Below are 17,852 nucleotides of genomic sequence, written 5' to 3' on the forward strand. Positions count from 1 at the left end.
CTGTCCACCACTGGGGATATCTACGACTTTATTGGCGGTTCAGGCCTTTGCAGAAGAGTAGTCTTCCACAGTCGCGTTTTTTGATGAAGACCCTCACTTTCCTGTTGATGTTGTACAGTTCCAAGCATTCCAGTATCCGAGAGTTGTAGGCGCTCTTGTAGCTGATCCAGGCAGTGCACACATTGGTTTGCCTCATCTTGCAGTCTTTGGCAACAGTCCTGATGAGTTCTTCATGCGCTGTGCTCAGACGTGGAGTCTTGTACCTGTTTATTTTAGCTGCTATGATGCCTGACAGAAGCGTTCATGTTGTGCAGAGGCAGGTAATTGCCCCTCTCCGATGGCCTTGGGGGAGCCGTACTGGGTGGGAATCTGCGCTGCTGGGCAATGTAATCAGTTTCTTCAGCCAACAGGTGTGGGATCATGTCCTGGTGCTGTCCAACTCTTCAACATGCAAGATTCTTTGTCTTTTTTACTTTTGGCACTTTCTACATAAAAACAAACTCACATTTGCTGATTTAGTACAGATACATGAAACACGACGGACGCAGGTCTTTCTTTCTTTCTTTCTTTGTTTCTTTGTTTCTTTCTTTGTTTCTTTGTTTCTTTCTTTCTTTCTTTCTTTCTTTCTTTCTTTCTTTCTTTCTTTCTTTCTTTCTTTCTTTCTTTCTTTCTTTCTTTCTTTCTTTCTTTCTTTCTTTCTTTCTTTCTTTCTTTCTTTCTTTCTTTCTTTGTTTTGTTCTTTCTTTCTTTCTTTCTTTTTTCTTTCATAAAACACATAGGATTGAAGCAGGAGTTCTAACTTTTTTTTTTTTGTCACTTTGTTTTTATTAGATTTTTTGAACTGCACATTTTTACCAGATCACAAAAATTATCTGTATATTCACCGTGCAACAAACAAACAAATAAAAATAAAAAGTAGAAAAACAAACATAAACTTGCGGGTTAGCACATTAATAATCTATCCAATAAAAAGAAAAGAGGAAGAAAAAAAAAAGAGGCCCGCATCCTTATGCTTTCTGTAAATAAAATGTCCACTTTTGCCATCTCTTCTCAAATAGTCCTTCCCTCAAAGGAGTTCTAACTTTTACAGGTGTATTTCACGACCCTTATAAATGGAGGGATACATCCATTACATTGGATGTGGGATAGACATATTCCCAAACACTGATGAGAGTTTCCTGAGAGTTAAATGATGAGTGGTCTTCTCTCCCAGTTTAAGGCCTCAGATAGCATGTGGTTAGTTTCTCATGGCACAAACATCAAAAGCAGGGTCAAATAGAGAATTCAAATACTTCATTAATCCAACTTTTATTGTATTTTAAGTTTATTCAATGAATACTGTACACCAAATGTGCAGAGTGACTTGTTTATCTCGGATACGGCACAGTTTGTACATTCATTTACACTCTCACTATCAAAGAGTGTTTCTTCACATAAATCATGTGGTTTGAGTGTGGTTTATTATGTGTAAATTGTTGCGAACTATCAACAGCTTTTAAAAAAGAACAAAGTCACGCTGACTTTGGTTTGTTCAAAAAGCTGCCTTTATCAAGCTTACAAGAAACACAGGAAATGTATGAACTCAATTAAATCAAATTACATTTTATTTATTTAGCATCTGTTACAATACCAGTTGTCTCTAGGTGCTTTCCAGAACATGACCCTGAGCAATTATTACATAAAGTTTATGGGGAGTTTTTCCTTGCCATTGTTTATGTCATAAACAATAGCAAGGAAAAACTCCCCATTAGGAGAGAAAAAAACTTGAGCAGGACCAGGCTCTTAAAGGTATTGTGACATGAAAAACACATTTTTCTTGATTTTTTGTGTTTTGTTGGGTGTCTTGACATCAATTACACCCAAAAAACAACGAACTTTTAACATTCAGTGTATTGTGTGCTTTCTGGGATTTTCCGCATAACTATGCAAAAACGGCGCATTTGGTGGCGGGCCGTGACGTATAGACCCGCTAAATCACCGCCCCCTCCACCCAGCTCCCTGTCTCCTCTCCTCTCCAGCGCACCATAAAGGCTGATTTATGGTTCCGCGTTACACCGACGCAGAGCCTACGGCGTAGGGTTACGCGGCGACGCGCACCGTACGCTGAACCCTACGGCGTAGGCTCTGCGTCGATTTAACGCAGAACCATAAATCAGGCTTAACACGGAGCTGTTTAGAGCCTCTTTTGTTCTCGTCACCGGAGGAAAACTGCTAAAAAGACCCGCAGCCACTGACTGGACTTAAGATAAGGGGACACTGCTGCTTGCATGCCTTTATTTTTATGATTGTTTGCTGTGGTTCGCCCTGCTGCTTTTCCGTGCATGCTTCGCCTGTCGCTCCCGGCTTAACTCTCCGACACCGCTGTGAGCGTATGGCTGGGTTGGAGGAGGTTTGGAGGAGGAGCGGCGCAATGATTGACAGGAAAGGGGGAAAAGGAAGCGTTTTTCACGGCGCAAAAAAACACTGTCATAAAAAGCCAGGAATGGAGTACTAGAGTGAAGTTTTTCTTGTTACACTTTTTTAGACACATTTGAGGGATGTTGGCCAAGACTTTTAATAGTGTTAAAAGCATGTTAAAAATGATGTCACAATACCTTTAAGAGGGGGACCCTCCTAGTCATAGATCAAAACAAATAGCAATTCTTGCCTTTATCAAATTGAAAATAGTAATATCTGTTATTTGAAAGCATTGTCCTTTTTTAGATTTGATACCATCAAAATGGTTAAAAAATGTTCAGACATCGGAATATGTATTAGTTTTGCATCATGTTGTCTTTATATGTATAATAATAATAATGACTTGGATTTATATAGCGCCCTTCTAGGCACCCAGAGCGCTTTACAGAGATCATTATTCATTCATACACATTCTCTCCAGTGGTGGTAGCTACGTTTGTAGCCACAGCTGCCCCGGGGCAGACTGACGGAAGCGTGGCTGCCATATCTCGCCTAACGGCCCCTCCGACCACCACCAACATTCATACACATTCACACGGGGCAAGGTGGGTAAGGTGTCTTGCCCAAGGACACTACGACAGCAAACTGGGACAGAGTGGGATTCAAACCGCCGACCTTCGGATCATTGGACGACCCACTCTACCACCTGAGCTACTGCCGCCCACAGTATGGCAGCGTAAGGCTGCATACAGGTCAAAAGAAGTATCTTTTTTACCCCCCTTGTTTACCTGGTGGAGTTGTGCTTTTGTCTCTGTCTATACAAAACACAAAGGTGTTTTTCAATTGGATGTTAAAATTGTTTTAAAAAATAAATCATACAAAGAAAAGAAGAGAGAAAAAAGAAGAGGAGTGGCGTTGGAAATCAAGTCACTTCGACACCGCAAATGTTCTTGCACATGTATCTGGCCAATATGAGATATGTCAGAGAAAAGAGGAACGAGGGAGTCCTCGTTCCTTGGCCTTTCAGATCGTAATAAATGATGAAGAAATAAAGAGAGTAAACTCTACAAAGTTCCTTCGTCTAAATTTTAAATGTCATATAGATCACCTTGTGGAAAAACTATCTAAATATGTCGGTCTGTTTTTCAAACTGAGACACCTGCTTCCACGCTCTGCCCTTCTCACTCTTTATAAAACTTTGTTCGAACCTCATTTAAATTACTGCAATATTATTTGGTGTAATACTTACCCCAGTCATCTAAAAAAATTAGAAGTTTTACAGAAAAAAATGATCCGTGCCATCTCTTGGACTGAATTTAACTCACCTACTCGACATCTGTTTGCCCACTATGGTATTCTTCGACTCAAAGAATATAACTACTTCCATAATGCATGTACAATTTATCAGGTGGTCTCAGGTTTGAATCCCAGCCTAACTCAACTCATCCCAATCTCCGTTCCCCAGCACACCCACAAAACTAGACACAAACACTTTATTATAGGGAAAAAACGTAAACTTGTGGGAACAAGTTTGAGTGTTGTGTGTCGGGGACCACAGATTTGGAACGAGCTGAATGATAACCTTAAAAAGTCACAGTCCATCTCCATATTTAAACGGCAGTTAAAGAATCAATTGTTAAGCTCATATATATAAACGTACACTTCGGGATCACAAAATGTTTCATGTTAAGTGTTTGTAATGTGATATGTTGCATGTAAGTGGTAGTCTAGTATAATGTGCATGTTGTTTTGTTGTGTTATGTGTGTATTAAGTGCAAGTGCATGTATGTATTCCTGCCTACTGTATGTATGTACATTGGCTCCTACCATAAGCTTTTGATAGCTTCTCCAGGAGACCAATTCACATGTGTGAAAGTGAATAAAAACAAAACAAACATAACACCTGCAGCATATTGTTTATGTGCTTTCATGATAGATTTTATTGAAAGTCCATCATTTAATTATGTATTACTTAAATACAATGGATCTGATAGGGAATGAGCTCACAAATAAAATGAGCTTTTCTGAATAAAGTCTCCTGAATCTGTTGGGAACTGTGAGTGTTTGTGTTTGAGTCGGAGGCTCTCTCCTGATTGGCTCTCTGCTGTGAGCGGCCCTGAGTGGAGCACACCTGCAGCTCCTTGGGTCATCAGGTGAGTTGATGTAAGGAGCTGCTAAACTACCAACTCTGCTGGATGATTAGTTGCTATGGCCACCCTGTGCTTCTTCTGTGAAACCTCCTGTGAGGGACCTGGACCAGTTTCCAGCTCATTTCTCTTTGTTTCACCCAAGGTTGAGTTGCTGTCACTCGCATATTCATGATGGAGGATCTGGACCGCCTCACCTGCTGCAGCTCTGACACCTCATCTTGCCTGCCTGCTCGCTCCAGCTTCGGGTTCAGCTATTCCGGATCTAAGAGACTCACCACCTGTTTGATCATCTCCGCCCGGATCCTGCTTACCCCACCTTCCCTCTGCAAACCCTCCAAGGAGCTGTAAGCCCATTTTCCTCAGCCAAAACATTCTATGCAGTCACACTCATCTCAGTCCAGCCATTAACTGCCTCTCCTCCTTCAGATGAATCCCAGACCAGACATATAGCATCAACATTATTCTCATTTCTGCACATACTGTAAATTAATTCCTCAATTTACCTCTGTCTTGGAGTGTGATTTTGCATGTGGGTCGACATGACAAAGGCCTTTTTATAACAAGCTTAATTCACATGAAACAAAGTGTGCTTGTTTTATAATTCAGAATTTTAAACAGTCAAAATCAGTTAAAGTTGCATTGTTCCAGTTAAAATCAGTGTCAGGATTAAAGCTTGCTTATAGTTTTTATTAACATGAATGTATGTGTTCAATGATATATTGGTTTTAAAGCTATAATAATGAATGATTAATAAAAGTCATATCAATCATATCTACTTGCGTTCCACTGCATCTGTGACTTTTAGTGCCCTGTTACTAAATATACAAAAAAAGGTTTATCGGCTTCATCATGCCAATTTTCACAGGCGGTTTATTAAGAAAGAGGAAGAAGGGCTTATCTTTCAAAGTCAGTTTTTAATTTACATTTTAACTCCCAAAATGAGGAAAGGCTAATCATGTACTTGTGTCATTGCATGTTGTCTAATAGACAAGGTTAAAACATGGCTTTTTTTTTTTTTAATGTTACATTTTTCAGCTATAGCTGCATACTGCAGCGCTTGAGAAGCAACCATGAGGTTGTAGCTATTGATACATGAAACTTCTTGATTGAGTGACATCTGAGTGATCAGACATCCCAGATTATGATGATAATCATAATCTGATATGATGATAATGCACTTTTATTATTTTCTCGGGCATATGGATATTCCTTTTGTGCAAAATCCTAATTAAAATGACTCGTTTGAAGCATTTTTTCCCCTTTTACCTTAGTGCTGAATTGCAACATGGTTTTGGGTGTGGTGCAGGCCTGAAAGCAAAACCAGATGCATATTAACAAATTAAGTTATTTGTGCAGAGTTGCTCTACCTTTTAGCTTTGTGTCATTTGTTATAGATTGTAATTATTGATATTTTGTGTCAACAATACTATTGCACTTACAGGCCCTTTCAAGATCAGAAATGGATCCTTGTTTTTTATTTACAACAAGCTGCTTTGCTCCTGGACTTCAACTATTGTAGTTAACAATTTTTTTTTCATGATATTTAGTACTGAATCAGTTGTACAATAAATCATGCTCTGCGTTCTCTCTTAAACTCATCATCTCCAAAACCAAATGGGAACAAATGTTCAACAATGTTGTAAAAATGTACAAACCTGCATGACTCACGCATAGGACTGGATGTGTTTCATCTGTCTGCCCCCAGAAAAGAGTTATGTTAATTGGTCACATGAAAAAGAAAAAAAGAAGTGTGCTTGCTTTACATTTTTAGATTGTACATTTTACATTTACATAGATACAGTGATTGTACATATCAGGACATATTTAAATGTATGTAACACAATACCAAGGAGGAAAAACATCAGAAATGACCCTTTTATTGCTCAATAATCAGGTAAAGGCCTTGTGGCCTCTTCCAAATAATTTGGAAGCCATCATTCAAAAATACAAAAGATTATGTTAAGTGTTTGTAATCTGGACATAAAATGCTAGGCAAGGGTGAAATATTTACATAGTTAATATGTCCAGACTGTATTTATGTCCACAGGTAGATTTTGGTAATGCTTAGAGTCCTTAAACGTGTACTGACTGCAGGTGGTGGTTGTCCCGTGAGTGGAGATGTGAGCGGAGCAGAAAGGTGATCATGGCTTCCTCCTACACGTGGAGCAGAGCTGCTGGCACATAAAGTGTCTAGTTACAGAACACAAAGGTTACTTATCAGGCAGATAAACTGGGAAATAAAAAAAAAACAATAACAGAAAAACTATGGAGTGTAGGAACTTGTGAACTGGTAGTGAACTGAAGGAAAAACCAGGGCTGATGTACTGCTCAGCTGATGAGTGGAGGACAAGTGGAAAACAGTCAAGACAAATGTCACTCCTGACAAGGCCCAACAATTGCCTCTACGTGATCATGTAGTCGATATCCAGAATTTAACTTGACTGAAAGGCTTTTCAGGACCACGCCGAACCCCTGGAACCTCCAGGAAGCTGTCTTTGCATGAATGCTTGCAAACTGAGAGTAATAACAGCGTCCAGAAAACCATTTCTTTAAGTAGTTGCCTCTGTAATGTCACTCAGCTTTTGTTAAATATATAAAAGACACAGTATAATATGCTGTGGAGTTGTTCAGTTGAGGTTCAATTTGCATCATTTTCAGACCTTTGGAGGACCAAATGATTTTTATCATGGCAGAGCCGCCAAAGCACAACAGTGTGCACAGCTTCTGTCACAGTAACCGAGTCAGAGACAGTCAGCAAGTCTGTCCCGGAAAACAGTCCGAGAAACTTGGAACAATATGCCCGTAACATCATCGTGTGGCTTCCATAAACTTCCAGCTGAAGATTGCTTGAACTGCCAGTGCTGAGGATGGGAGGTAAGGAAAGATTTTTTGCAGCTGTGCACGAGCGCCCTCTATGGATGCAGATACTGAATGACATGCTGAGGGTACGTGATACACAAACACATGCAAGCACAGGTTTAACTCCACATTGAAGTTGTTGTAAACTTCTACAGAGAAGTAATAGAGGACATTGTAACCGAAAAATACTGAAGACTTGAGTGTGCTGTGCACAGCCCAGGAGAGGGTGCCTGCAGATGTGAACAGAATTGCGCAAATCATCACTGGTACCAACCCACCAAGCATCAGTTCAGTTTGTGTGTGTGTACAGAGCCGGATTAAATAAATGGACTACACTAGGCAGACTGTGATTTTTGGGCTCCCCTCCATCGATGTTATTTATGAAATCTTAAACTTACCAAAGTTACTAATAAAACTGAATTCACATTTTACATAGCATAGTCATAGTCAAGTTGGTTCTTTGTATTCAAAAATAAGTCATGTGTTGTATATTAAACAGTCTATCAGACTATTTTTAGATTTTTATTATTTATACGTTATTACAACGCTCTATTAAATTCTATTAACAAAGACCAATAAAATTTGCAGTAAGACAAAGTGTGCTGTAGTATGTATGTCTGTATGTGTATATGTATGTATGTGTATGCGTATGCAGAGTCGTTTGGGAGATTTGCGAGGCCCTGTGTGAAATGGCTGGGGGGGCCCGCGAAATTTTGGGGTTTTTCGGGTCGGATCGGGTGTCTATATGCGCAATTTTAACTCTCCAATTAGCAAAATACTGGATACCTTCCCCTGCCTCATCATCATCTCTTGCCTCGACGTGGGGCCCCATGGCTGCTTGAGACCCGGGCGGATCTGTGATTTTTGTAACAAATTTATCAAACGTGCCTTTCAGAGAGACATTAAACTCTTCCATTTTCTTTAGTTTTTTTCTTTTTTCACCCCCTGATGGAAATTTCCTGAATCTGTCTCGTTCTCTCGACATTGTGTGACAGTTTGTTCCAACTCCACCCGTCTGGATCAGACTAGCTTGTGTCCGCGCTTGGTTGTATTGAACAACAGACACGCGCATCATTGCACATATATTTATTGATATGCACAGACTAGTACATATTTAGGTCTGTAATGGAACGTGACTGTTGATATTTATAAGGGAAAAAATGAAAAAAAAACAAAAAAAAAAGAAATTAGGGGGAAAAAAAAAAACGGCCCATAGTGCCAGGCCCCTTGGGGCGCCAGGCCCCGTGCGGTCGCACGGTTCGCACATCCCTTGCGGCGGCCCTGTGCGTATGCGTATATATATATATGTATGTATACTAAATATAGTAATAATGCACATATATATATATATATATATATATATATATATATATATATATATATGCCTTAGGTTTTTACCGGCATGTTATCAACCTTTAATATGTGTGCAGACAAAAAAAAAAAAAAAAATTTTTTTTTTTTTTTTTTTTTGTCCCTCTGTCTGGGCCCCCCCTCTGTCGGGCCCTAGGCACATGCCTAGTCTGCCTTTGCGTTAATCCGGCTCTGTGTGTGTACATATGGAATAAATTACAATAGCAAATGATCTCACAAATAACAATAGATAAATAGTCAAACAGAAAAACAGTGCTGTACAATGACCTGGTAAATGTAGGTCTCCTACTCCTGTCAAGGTGCAAGTTAATGATAAAAAGTGAATCTTAAATGGTGATTTGAAGACGTTTGCAGTCCGAGCAGGACATATTTGTGGCAGTCCCTGCAAAAGTTCAATCACTTCTCCATTTTAACCGTGATATAGAAACATTTACTGACTGGTAGAAGCATTTAGGAGTACTAGTTTACACTAACCAGCCCGCTTTGTGGTTGATGTGAAGAAGAGCGCCTCAATAAGTTGGCACAAATCCATTTCAAACTTTAAAAGTAAACAGTGAATTAATGAAATCAGTTTGAAATTTGACAAAGAGCCAGTGGAGGGATGTCATCACACTTTATTATGTCAATAAAAGATTAGGTTCTGCATCCTAAACTACCTAGAACTTTTGTTTTTCTCCGATGAAAAATAAGTCTTTTTACTTTTTATTCTTTACCTTTAACATTTACCATGCAACAAAGCATTTTTTGACTTTCAGATCTTGTCAGTGTTACCTTGGTGACTGGCTTTGTCATTACATCAGCCACCATTTTCTCAGTAGGAAAATATTCCAGATTTATCTTGCCACCTCCCAGTGTCTCTTATAAAGTGGTACTTAGTGCCAATGTTTACTGGGTCTTTGACGAGAGCAACGGTACCGCTGTTGTCCTCATACACTTTGGTTTGAACTCGCTGGTCTGTACCTCTGAGCAACTGCTCCAAAGAAATGCATTCTTGTTACGCTGCTGGTAAAGCCATGCACTCTGCTTCACAAGTTGATAATGCTACTGTTGGTTGTTTACTTGTCTTCCAAGAGATGAAACAGCTTCCTTCACTCAGACTAACACAATACCCTGTTGTGCTACATCTGCCTGTTGCATCTGATGCCCCAATCAGCATCACTGTAAACTCTCAGACCTAGTCCTCCTGTGTTATTTCCCATATCTGTCATTTTGAACCTCAGTCAGCATCCTTTTTACACTTTTCAGAACACTCGTTGACTTCCAAGATAAGCTCATCAACTCATATTAATAAGATATGGAAGTAAACCCCCAACGATAACACAGTGGAAGCAGAGACTGAAGCAGGTATACAGTACATCATGGAACAGATGACCGCAAGACTACAAATGAAAATGGACACTGTTGACCAAAGATGAGAGATGTTGTGTGGTATTTGGATACTGATGGAAATGGGTTGTTGTAAAAGAAGGGGAATTGTCCTCTAATAATTAATCTTTCTGTCTGTATTATTGTCGGCCTAATATGCACTTTTTGATTGTATGTGTGTAGGGGGAAAGGGTCTGTTATTTGTGAAAAAGGACAAAAAAAAAAAATATGTTGCATAGAAACTGTCCCAACCATAATGCTCACTTAAAGGACTGTCTCAGAAAATATTGTGATACAGTGCTTTATTTTCTGTAATGCAATTAAAAAAAAAACAAAAATGTCATACATTCTGGATTCATTACAAATCAACTGAAATATTGCAAGCCTTTTATTTTTTAAATATTGGTGATTATGGCTTACAGCTTAAGAAAACATGAACAGCTGTTAATTGTGCACAGCTCTCCTTCTTGTGTGCGGTAGAAAATAAGCAAGACATTAGGACAGCTTTAAGTTTTGCGTTCTGTTGGCATCATTTATTGAACTGTCAAGAACACATACAGAACATGTGCGTACCAACTCTGTCCATCATCGTTTCGGGAATCAATCTGCCCAGTTATGTACTTAAAAGTTAAGAAGGGCTATAGCAAAGGGACATCATCATCAAAATGTGGCAGATACATCTCAGCAAGACAAAAAACTTCACAAAATAAGAGCAAGAGTTTATTCATAGGCGTACTGTATAACATTTAACACCATTGTAACCTTTCCCAAATTCATAGACAGCAACATTTGCTTCTCAAAGATAATTGACAATATAGTTAGCCCTAGACCATTTTTGTCCTCCAGACCAAAAGACTGGCACAAAAAAAGTGACACAAAAAAAGTGACACAGAAAAAGTCACACTTGCTGACAGTGAATTAATCAAGTGCATTTGATAGATGCATGTTACCCATCTTCTGAATGTGTATGAAAGCTGTGTTTTGGCTTAATTTTCTGTTAATTTAACAACAAAATTCCATAAAAACGTGATTTGCAGTTTTCGATCATTTGCAGGCCCGGTAACTCAAATGTTCTTCCTTTCTATGTCCTCACAATAACACGTTAGTTGAAACAGTGTGCTATTTATTTGAGTAAGTATTTAATAGAAATAAAAAAACAATTTAGAAAAACCGAGGCACTGAAGAAGTTAGAAAAATATAAAAGGCCTTTATTAAATCATGGCTTAGAAAAAGTTAAAATGCCTAGAAAAAGTTAAAATGCCAAAGACCTCGTCTTTGTTATCTGCCTTGAGGAAGGCCTACATGGCCGAAACATGTTGGCATTTTAACTTTTTCTAGGCATTTTAACTTTTTCTAAGCCATGATTTAATAAAGGCCTTTTATATTTTTCTAACTTCTTCAGTGCCTCGGTTTTTCTAAATTGTTTTTGAATCTTTTGGATCCCCATGCCGAAGAGCACCTGAAGTATACTTTTTATACACCCAGCAGCACTCCATGCGTTTGTAGTTGATTTAATAGAAATATTTCCGGAAGGTCTTGAAGGCACCACAGGGGTGTGGAGAAGTGGGTGGGCGTGTCTACCTGCGTGATGGGCGGAGCCTGGAACATACCTGAGTCCTGTCTGGAGACGTTCAAGGTGCGGTGGTCTGGTCAGGTAAAGACCGAAGACAGAAGTCCTCATACCGACAACAGACGAAACAGGGTCAGAGGTAAATTAGTCTGATCTGTGAAATTACAATGTGTTGTTGAATTTTGTTTCTGGCGTTTAACAAGTTTGAAAAACAGTCTATTGTCTATCGACGAGTTAATGTAAACTTTAGGGTACTTGGCGGGCTGTTTACTAGTAAAGCCTAAATTATGGTTCCGCGTTAAAGCGACGCCGTAGAATACGCCGTAGGGTACGCCGTAGGGTACGCGTTGACGCGCACCGTACGGTGTGCGTCACCGCGTACTCTACGCCGTAGGCTCTGCGTTGGTGTAACGCGGGCCATAAATCAGCCAGTGACACAAAACTTGAGTCTTGTTCCGAACCCTGGACTTTAATCTGGTCTGCATTGTTCCTGTGTGGCTTGAGAACATTCCCATTTAGATCTAAAGTCTATTTCTGAGAAAGAAAAACGTAATCTGAGCCTCAGTACTGGACAGATATTGCTACTGTCTTCTGTCTTATTTTGTATTATCCCTTTTTCTCTGCAGGTCCGAGTTCTGGCCATTGATTTGTGAGGAAATTAATCTTGACATGTTCTGACCAGCAGGGGGCAGCAGCACCTGCAGGAGACACGCTCAGAGACGGGCAAGGAGGTGTATTTCAGTAGGGTGAATTTAGTTTGGCTTTTGAATTTAATTCCAACACAGGTGTTTGCATAAGTTTAATGAAGAATACAATGTGTAGTAAGGACCTCAGAAAGTCCTGCTGTAGTTGTAAGTGGACTGCATGAACCTAAATGAAACATTTCAGAAAAAGATGAGACAAACTGCAATAAGCCAGAATCAGCCTCAACAGAATCTGACCCAATGTGGAAGTATGGCTTAAAAAAAAAAAAAAACACTATACCCAGGAATAAAACCAACATTATAGACCAAAAATTAGATTTTTTATTTTTTTAATCCTCAGCTCACCAAATCTGTTTCTTCGCCCTACTCACTTTCTGTATGTCAATTACTCCTGTGGGACCTCGTTACTGCCCCGGCCAATCACACATCCTCCTTAATTAACTCAGGAAATTGCATTCCTATATTTACAACCTAATAACTAGACCGGCCTCCTGAAAAGGTCACATATCAACAGTTTTAACAGTTTTTGCCCTATAGCGCTGCAGCCCATGAGGATATAACTGGAAGAAAAGCCAAATTAACCTGAGGGAACTTTGAAAATAAAAGAAGAAACAAAACACTATTTTGACCTCACAATGTCAGAGTTGGCTGCTTTCAGGTTTCTGAACAGGAATCCGGCATCTCGGTTATATGCGTCATTTTGATTAGAAGGTTGTCGGATGAATCACTGGAAAATGGGCCTGTTCAGACAAATCTCTGCTGGTAACACTTGTAAGAAATGTGTTTAATCCAAACTGTCAAATAGAAGGGGGGGAAAAAAAATTGATTTAATCACATTTGAAGGTCTCCAATAACTATGAAAGTTTTCATGTAGCGAGCCCAGATGTTCACAGTAAAGACAGATAAAGCGCTGCCGTTAGATCGTGTCTGGTGTGCTCATAGTCTCTGGGCTTTTTATGAAATTGACACAATGAACTCCTGTCGTTTTCAGTGACCATAGGACACAACCTTTTGGTACACAAAAAAAAAACATTTCCTCAGATTTTTTAAAGATTTTTAATGGCTATTACCTCAAGTGTTCTTATTTTTATCCATTTATACGTATAACGCTTCTAATAAAATTAGATTATGATTATGGGTGTGGTTCAGAGGTCTCAGAAAATCTGGTATTAAATGAGATACTTCCAGGATTATCAGGTTAAATGATTCCAGGGGGGGGCGAGGGGAAGGATGCAGCTCCGAGGGGGGCACGCGTGATGAAATTTGTATGAAATCTTGAGCAGCAACCACTGCCTGTGGCGCACCTTGGGATGTTTTTATAGAAAATATTCCTCAATACCAGTGCAGCTTTGAAGTATTGTGAGTACTGATGGAGAAATGACAGCGTGGTAAAAGCTTTACTGTCTAAACATTGTAATATTTAGCACTTCTACAGTTGTAGCCAATAGCAGTAAATCTGTTGGAAAGTTGCTCCTGCAGATGTTTGAACCTTTTAATCTGTTGTTGTCCAACTATTTAAGATGTTAGGGAAACGTCCCTCGTTCACTATTCTACTTATCTGAATTTCAGACATAATATTTTGTTTTAAATATATTTTGTTTTCCTGAATTAATGAGATGAGCTGAAACGGGAAGAAAAACAAAGCAGCCATCTCAGTCCATGAACTAAAATGAGCTCTTCCAGATTAATACGTGTCAAATAATTAGTATCTCAAATCATGATATTGTTGCTAAAATCGAACCTTTGCTCTTCAGTAAAGACAGAGATGTTTTCGTGTCGTAACGCCCAAAACAAAGTAAACACTGGATTACACTAGACAAATGAAAAATAAGCGTTTTTGCTTCTGTTCAATCAGAAGAGGAAACGGTAGCATTTATTACTAAAAAAAAACAACGTTGTTATTTCAGAAAAATGGGGCAGGAAATATTTTGAGTGATTTCAAGTGCGCTGTGAATTCACGGCTGAGAGAAGGTGAGCTGGAGAGAAATGGGAGTCCACTAATTTGTTTTTTATTTATTTTTCCCTTCTTTTTATTGTAATTGCTATTCTGCCCTTTCACCGATCCTGCTGTTCTGAGCCCTTTAGAGTTAGGAGAGTGAATTCACGAACAGCAGGTGCAGGAGATTGAAGCTGAATGGGAAATCAATCACTCGATTATAAGGCACGTTTACGAGACCAGACATGATGCCCAAACCTCCAAATACAGGATGTAGGCTGTAATTACATCAAATGCAGATTTTGCCCTTATTTAAGAGGTGTGCGTGCGTGCGTGCGTGTGTGTGTGTGTGTGCGTGCGTGCGTGCGTGCAAGGCCAAAATTGATTTCCTTTTTCTTTTGATCAAATATGCTTTATTTCTTTATTACTTTAACAGTCAAAAAGTATTCTTTCATAAAGACGAATGTTGCAGGACGTCTTATTTTAAATTGATCATAAAAGTGTTGCGTTTGTAACTTCCTAAGACCTGCTTACACACATGTGGACGTCACACGTTTTGTTGTGATATCTTAACTTCTTAACGGGTCCCAAAGCAACGAGGAAAAACATTGGACCAGGTTTAAGGAGGTAACAGTAAATTGGATCTTCCTGACCTTGAATGGAGGCTGAAATGTATCTGGGTTTACACGATATTGGAAAAAGACAAAAAAAAATCCCAGGAAGAAATGCTTGGGTCTGCGCTCTGTCCGAGTCTTGGTTGATCATTTGTCAGGGTGCAGCTGCAGAGGTCGCGGGGCCATGGGCCTGTCGGAGCGAGCGTCGTCGTGGTCCGTGAGCGAGGTGCTGGAATGGGCTCAGGACAAGCACCCGACACACATGAGCACGCTCCACAAGGCCATCATCAAGCATGAGATATCAGGTGAATGTCAATATCCACACGCTTTACGCAGACAGGTTTGTACTGCTGTTAAAGTTACATACCGTGATTTCAGTTTGGGTTTTTTTTTCCCTCCTGAACTGACACGTCCGAGCCGTGAATGACTCCGCAGGCCGCGCCTTGCTGAGACTGAGGGAGCGTCACCTGGAGCTGCTCGGGGTGGAGGATGAGCAGCAGCAGCAGGAGATACTGCAGGACGTCCTGCTCCTCAGAGTTCAGGAGGAAATCACTGAACTCAGCGACATCTGCTCCGGTGAGGAGACCGAGAGCTTCACAAGCAGTTTTTTCACATTTATTTTTCTTTATTAATGTGATGAAAGGAAAAAAAAAAAAAAAAACTGGTACTAGACCTGTAAATAATTCAACGTTAGCGTAGTCGGAATTAATAAGAAACTAATTAATTCAGGCCACAATGAAAACAAAGGATTGTTTTCCATCCAGCTTGAGAAAAAACACGTATGTTCCTGTTAATCACACTTTCAGCTAACTTGCATTTTATTTGCTCTCTCATCTTCTCCCCAGACTGTTTTTCTTCATAAAGGATGATGGAGAGAAAAGAGAAAAACAAAAAACAAACAAACATCAGAGCAAAGAAAAGCAAGCTGACTCTTTTTTTTTTCTTTTTTTAATTTCCTATCCATCCATTCGTCCGTGTGAAGGAGAGTGAAAGGTGGGAGTGATGGAAATAACAAAAGAAGGTGAATAGGAAGAGGGATCGATGTGGAGTGCAGAGAGAAAGAAACCCATTTCCTGTGTGAAATCTGACCTGTACAGATTGGTGAGATTACTTTTTGTCTGGTTGTCTCTTTTTTTTTTGTTCTGATCCCTGTTGTCCATTATTCTTTTTTTTTCCCCCTCCGTCTGTGCTGCATCCAACAATAACAGTATCATTTATCCAAACAGCGTTTTGACAGATTGAATAAGGGAGACGGCTCCAGCATTTGGACCGATGGCAAGCTCGTCTCTAAGTCTCTCTTACGGTTGTTTCTGAGAACGGCAAATAATGATCCCGTATCCATGATCGCTATTTTAGTCACAGAAGCCGCTCGGCTGATGGAGCGCGAGCAACGGTCGGTCAGAGCAGCTCTCCGCTCCAGATGGAAGTAAATTGTTGGACGAATTGCCATTAGATTTTTATCTAGACGCAAGCAAGGCTTGAAGGACAGAACCTTAAATTTTCAACGCCCCCCCCCCTCAGCTTCTGTTTTATCTCAGCGCTAAGCTTCGTTTTAGTGTTTATGAATGTTTTTGTGCACAAAAATCTGTTTTCTCCAATTTTTGTTTGTTCTTTCGGCCTCAGTTCTGCCCTGTTGTTGCCGACTTATCGCCATGTCTCGTTAATGAAGCCGAGGTTCATATTTCTTAAGCTCCTAACCCGTCTGTCAGCAAGAGCTGACGTCAGTATTTGAATGATTCTTTTTCTCTCTTTCACACACTCCCTGAAGTTGATTTTAAAACGCAGCTGTTGATGCGTATCGTCCTGTTTTTAGTTCAGAAGCCTGCCGTGAAAAAGGAAATTCAGAGAAGAAGTACAGGAAGTCCTTTTCTCCTCTCACCGCTGCGATTGTAACGAGTCTTGGTTGTTGAGCATCATGTGAAGTTGAAGTCTGTGACTGATGTCTGTAAACACCTTTCATTCAAGTGGTCTTCAAACTTTCGGGTTTCTATTTTTTTTAAATATGCAAAGATGTATTCGTGTTTTCACGTTGGCCTCCTTTGAATGTGCATCACATTTATATGATATGAAAGGTAATGTGTTTGAATGTTTCTATTTGCTTTACCGCAGTCAGTTAAAAAACGGAACGTAATCCAGACTGCCGCTTAAACAATAAATCATGTCTTCTTGGCAAAGTGTAGTGGACCGTAATCAGTCTTTTGTCTGTCATGAAGCTGCCGCCTCCTGACTCATAAATATCCAGAGTTGTCACTGTAAGTCTTCTTTTATTTTGTGAGCGTGTGTGTCTGGAAACACCTCCAATCACAGTGCAGGATCTGCAGCTAAGACTAAAGGTCATGATAATACAAACGTACTCATTTCAGCTCGTGCAGACTAAATCCAGAGTCGTACGGAGCGGGAGGTGAAGATGGCAAATGCTGGCTGCGATAAACAAGATAAAAGTGCAGCAGCCAAACGTCGTTGGTGGTTTGTCAACCTTATGATAATCCAACGCAGCCGTCGTATCATCCCCTCAGTCCTGGAGATAAAAGCCGTTGTTTTCTTTATTCTCTGTTGCTGACACACTTGAATAAATGTATCGCCTGGAGAAAGACATTCAATGCCTACTCTATTCTTTCTGTATTTTTCTCATGTGGAGTTAAATTTACAGTAAAAAAAGTGTCATAGCTTCTGACATTTACACGGATACATCAGTGGCACCAGAAGTGGGGGGGCCAGGGGGCCATTGGCCCCCCCACTTTTCCCTCCTCTCACCTCTTTTTAAAGCCTGTATTATGGTTCCGCGTTAAATCGACGGCGTAGCCTACGCCGTACGGTGTGCGTCACCGCGTACCCTACGGCGTAGGCTCTGCGTTGGTGTAATGCAGAACCATAAATCAGCCTTAA

At 40.0% G+C, this 17,852-nt stretch overlaps 1 protein-coding gene across 3 annotated transcripts; it reads left to right on the forward strand.

Moving 5' to 3' along the window:
• Positions 1 to 11,760: 11,760 nt before the first annotated feature.
• LOC133418413 (sterile alpha motif domain-containing protein 12-like) lies at positions 11,761 to 17,557 on the forward strand. Of its 3 annotated transcripts, none has more exons than XM_061707088.1 (5): positions 11,761 to 11,851; positions 12,339 to 12,458; positions 15,125 to 15,271; positions 15,402 to 15,542; positions 15,812 to 17,557. In XM_061707088.1, the coding sequence occupies exons 3-5, from the start codon at positions 15,151 to 15,153 to the stop codon at positions 15,826 to 15,828; spliced, it is 279 nt and encodes a 92-aa protein (XP_061563072.1). In that variant the 5' UTR covers positions 11,761 to 11,851; positions 12,339 to 12,458; positions 15,125 to 15,150; the 3' UTR covers positions 15,829 to 17,557. The 3 variants fall into 3 exon arrangements, with proteins under 3 accessions (XP_061563072.1, XP_061563071.1, XP_061563073.1); XM_061707087.1 differs by having other exon boundaries at positions 12,339 to 12,453; XM_061707089.1 differs by having other exon boundaries at positions 12,339 to 12,443.
• Positions 17,558 to 17,852: the final 295 nt, after the last annotated feature.

This window comes from Cololabis saira, chromosome 18, assembly GCF_033807715.1.
Source record: "Cololabis saira isolate AMF1-May2022 chromosome 18, fColSai1.1, whole genome shotgun sequence".
NCBI lineage: Eukaryota > Metazoa > Chordata > Actinopteri > Beloniformes > Belonidae > Cololabis > Cololabis saira.

What these genes read in the sequence shown, in the direction of transcription:
- LOC133418413 (XM_061707088.1), top strand. Translation starts at nt 15,151, where the DNA reads ATGGGCCTGTCGGAGCGAGCGTCGTCGTGGTCCGTGAGCGAGGTGCTG. An exon ending in CATCAAGCATGAGATATCAG is followed by an intron (nt 15,272 to 15,401) that starts GTGAATGTCAAT and finishes ATGACTCCGCAG; the next exon opens with GCCGCGCCTTGCTGAGACTG.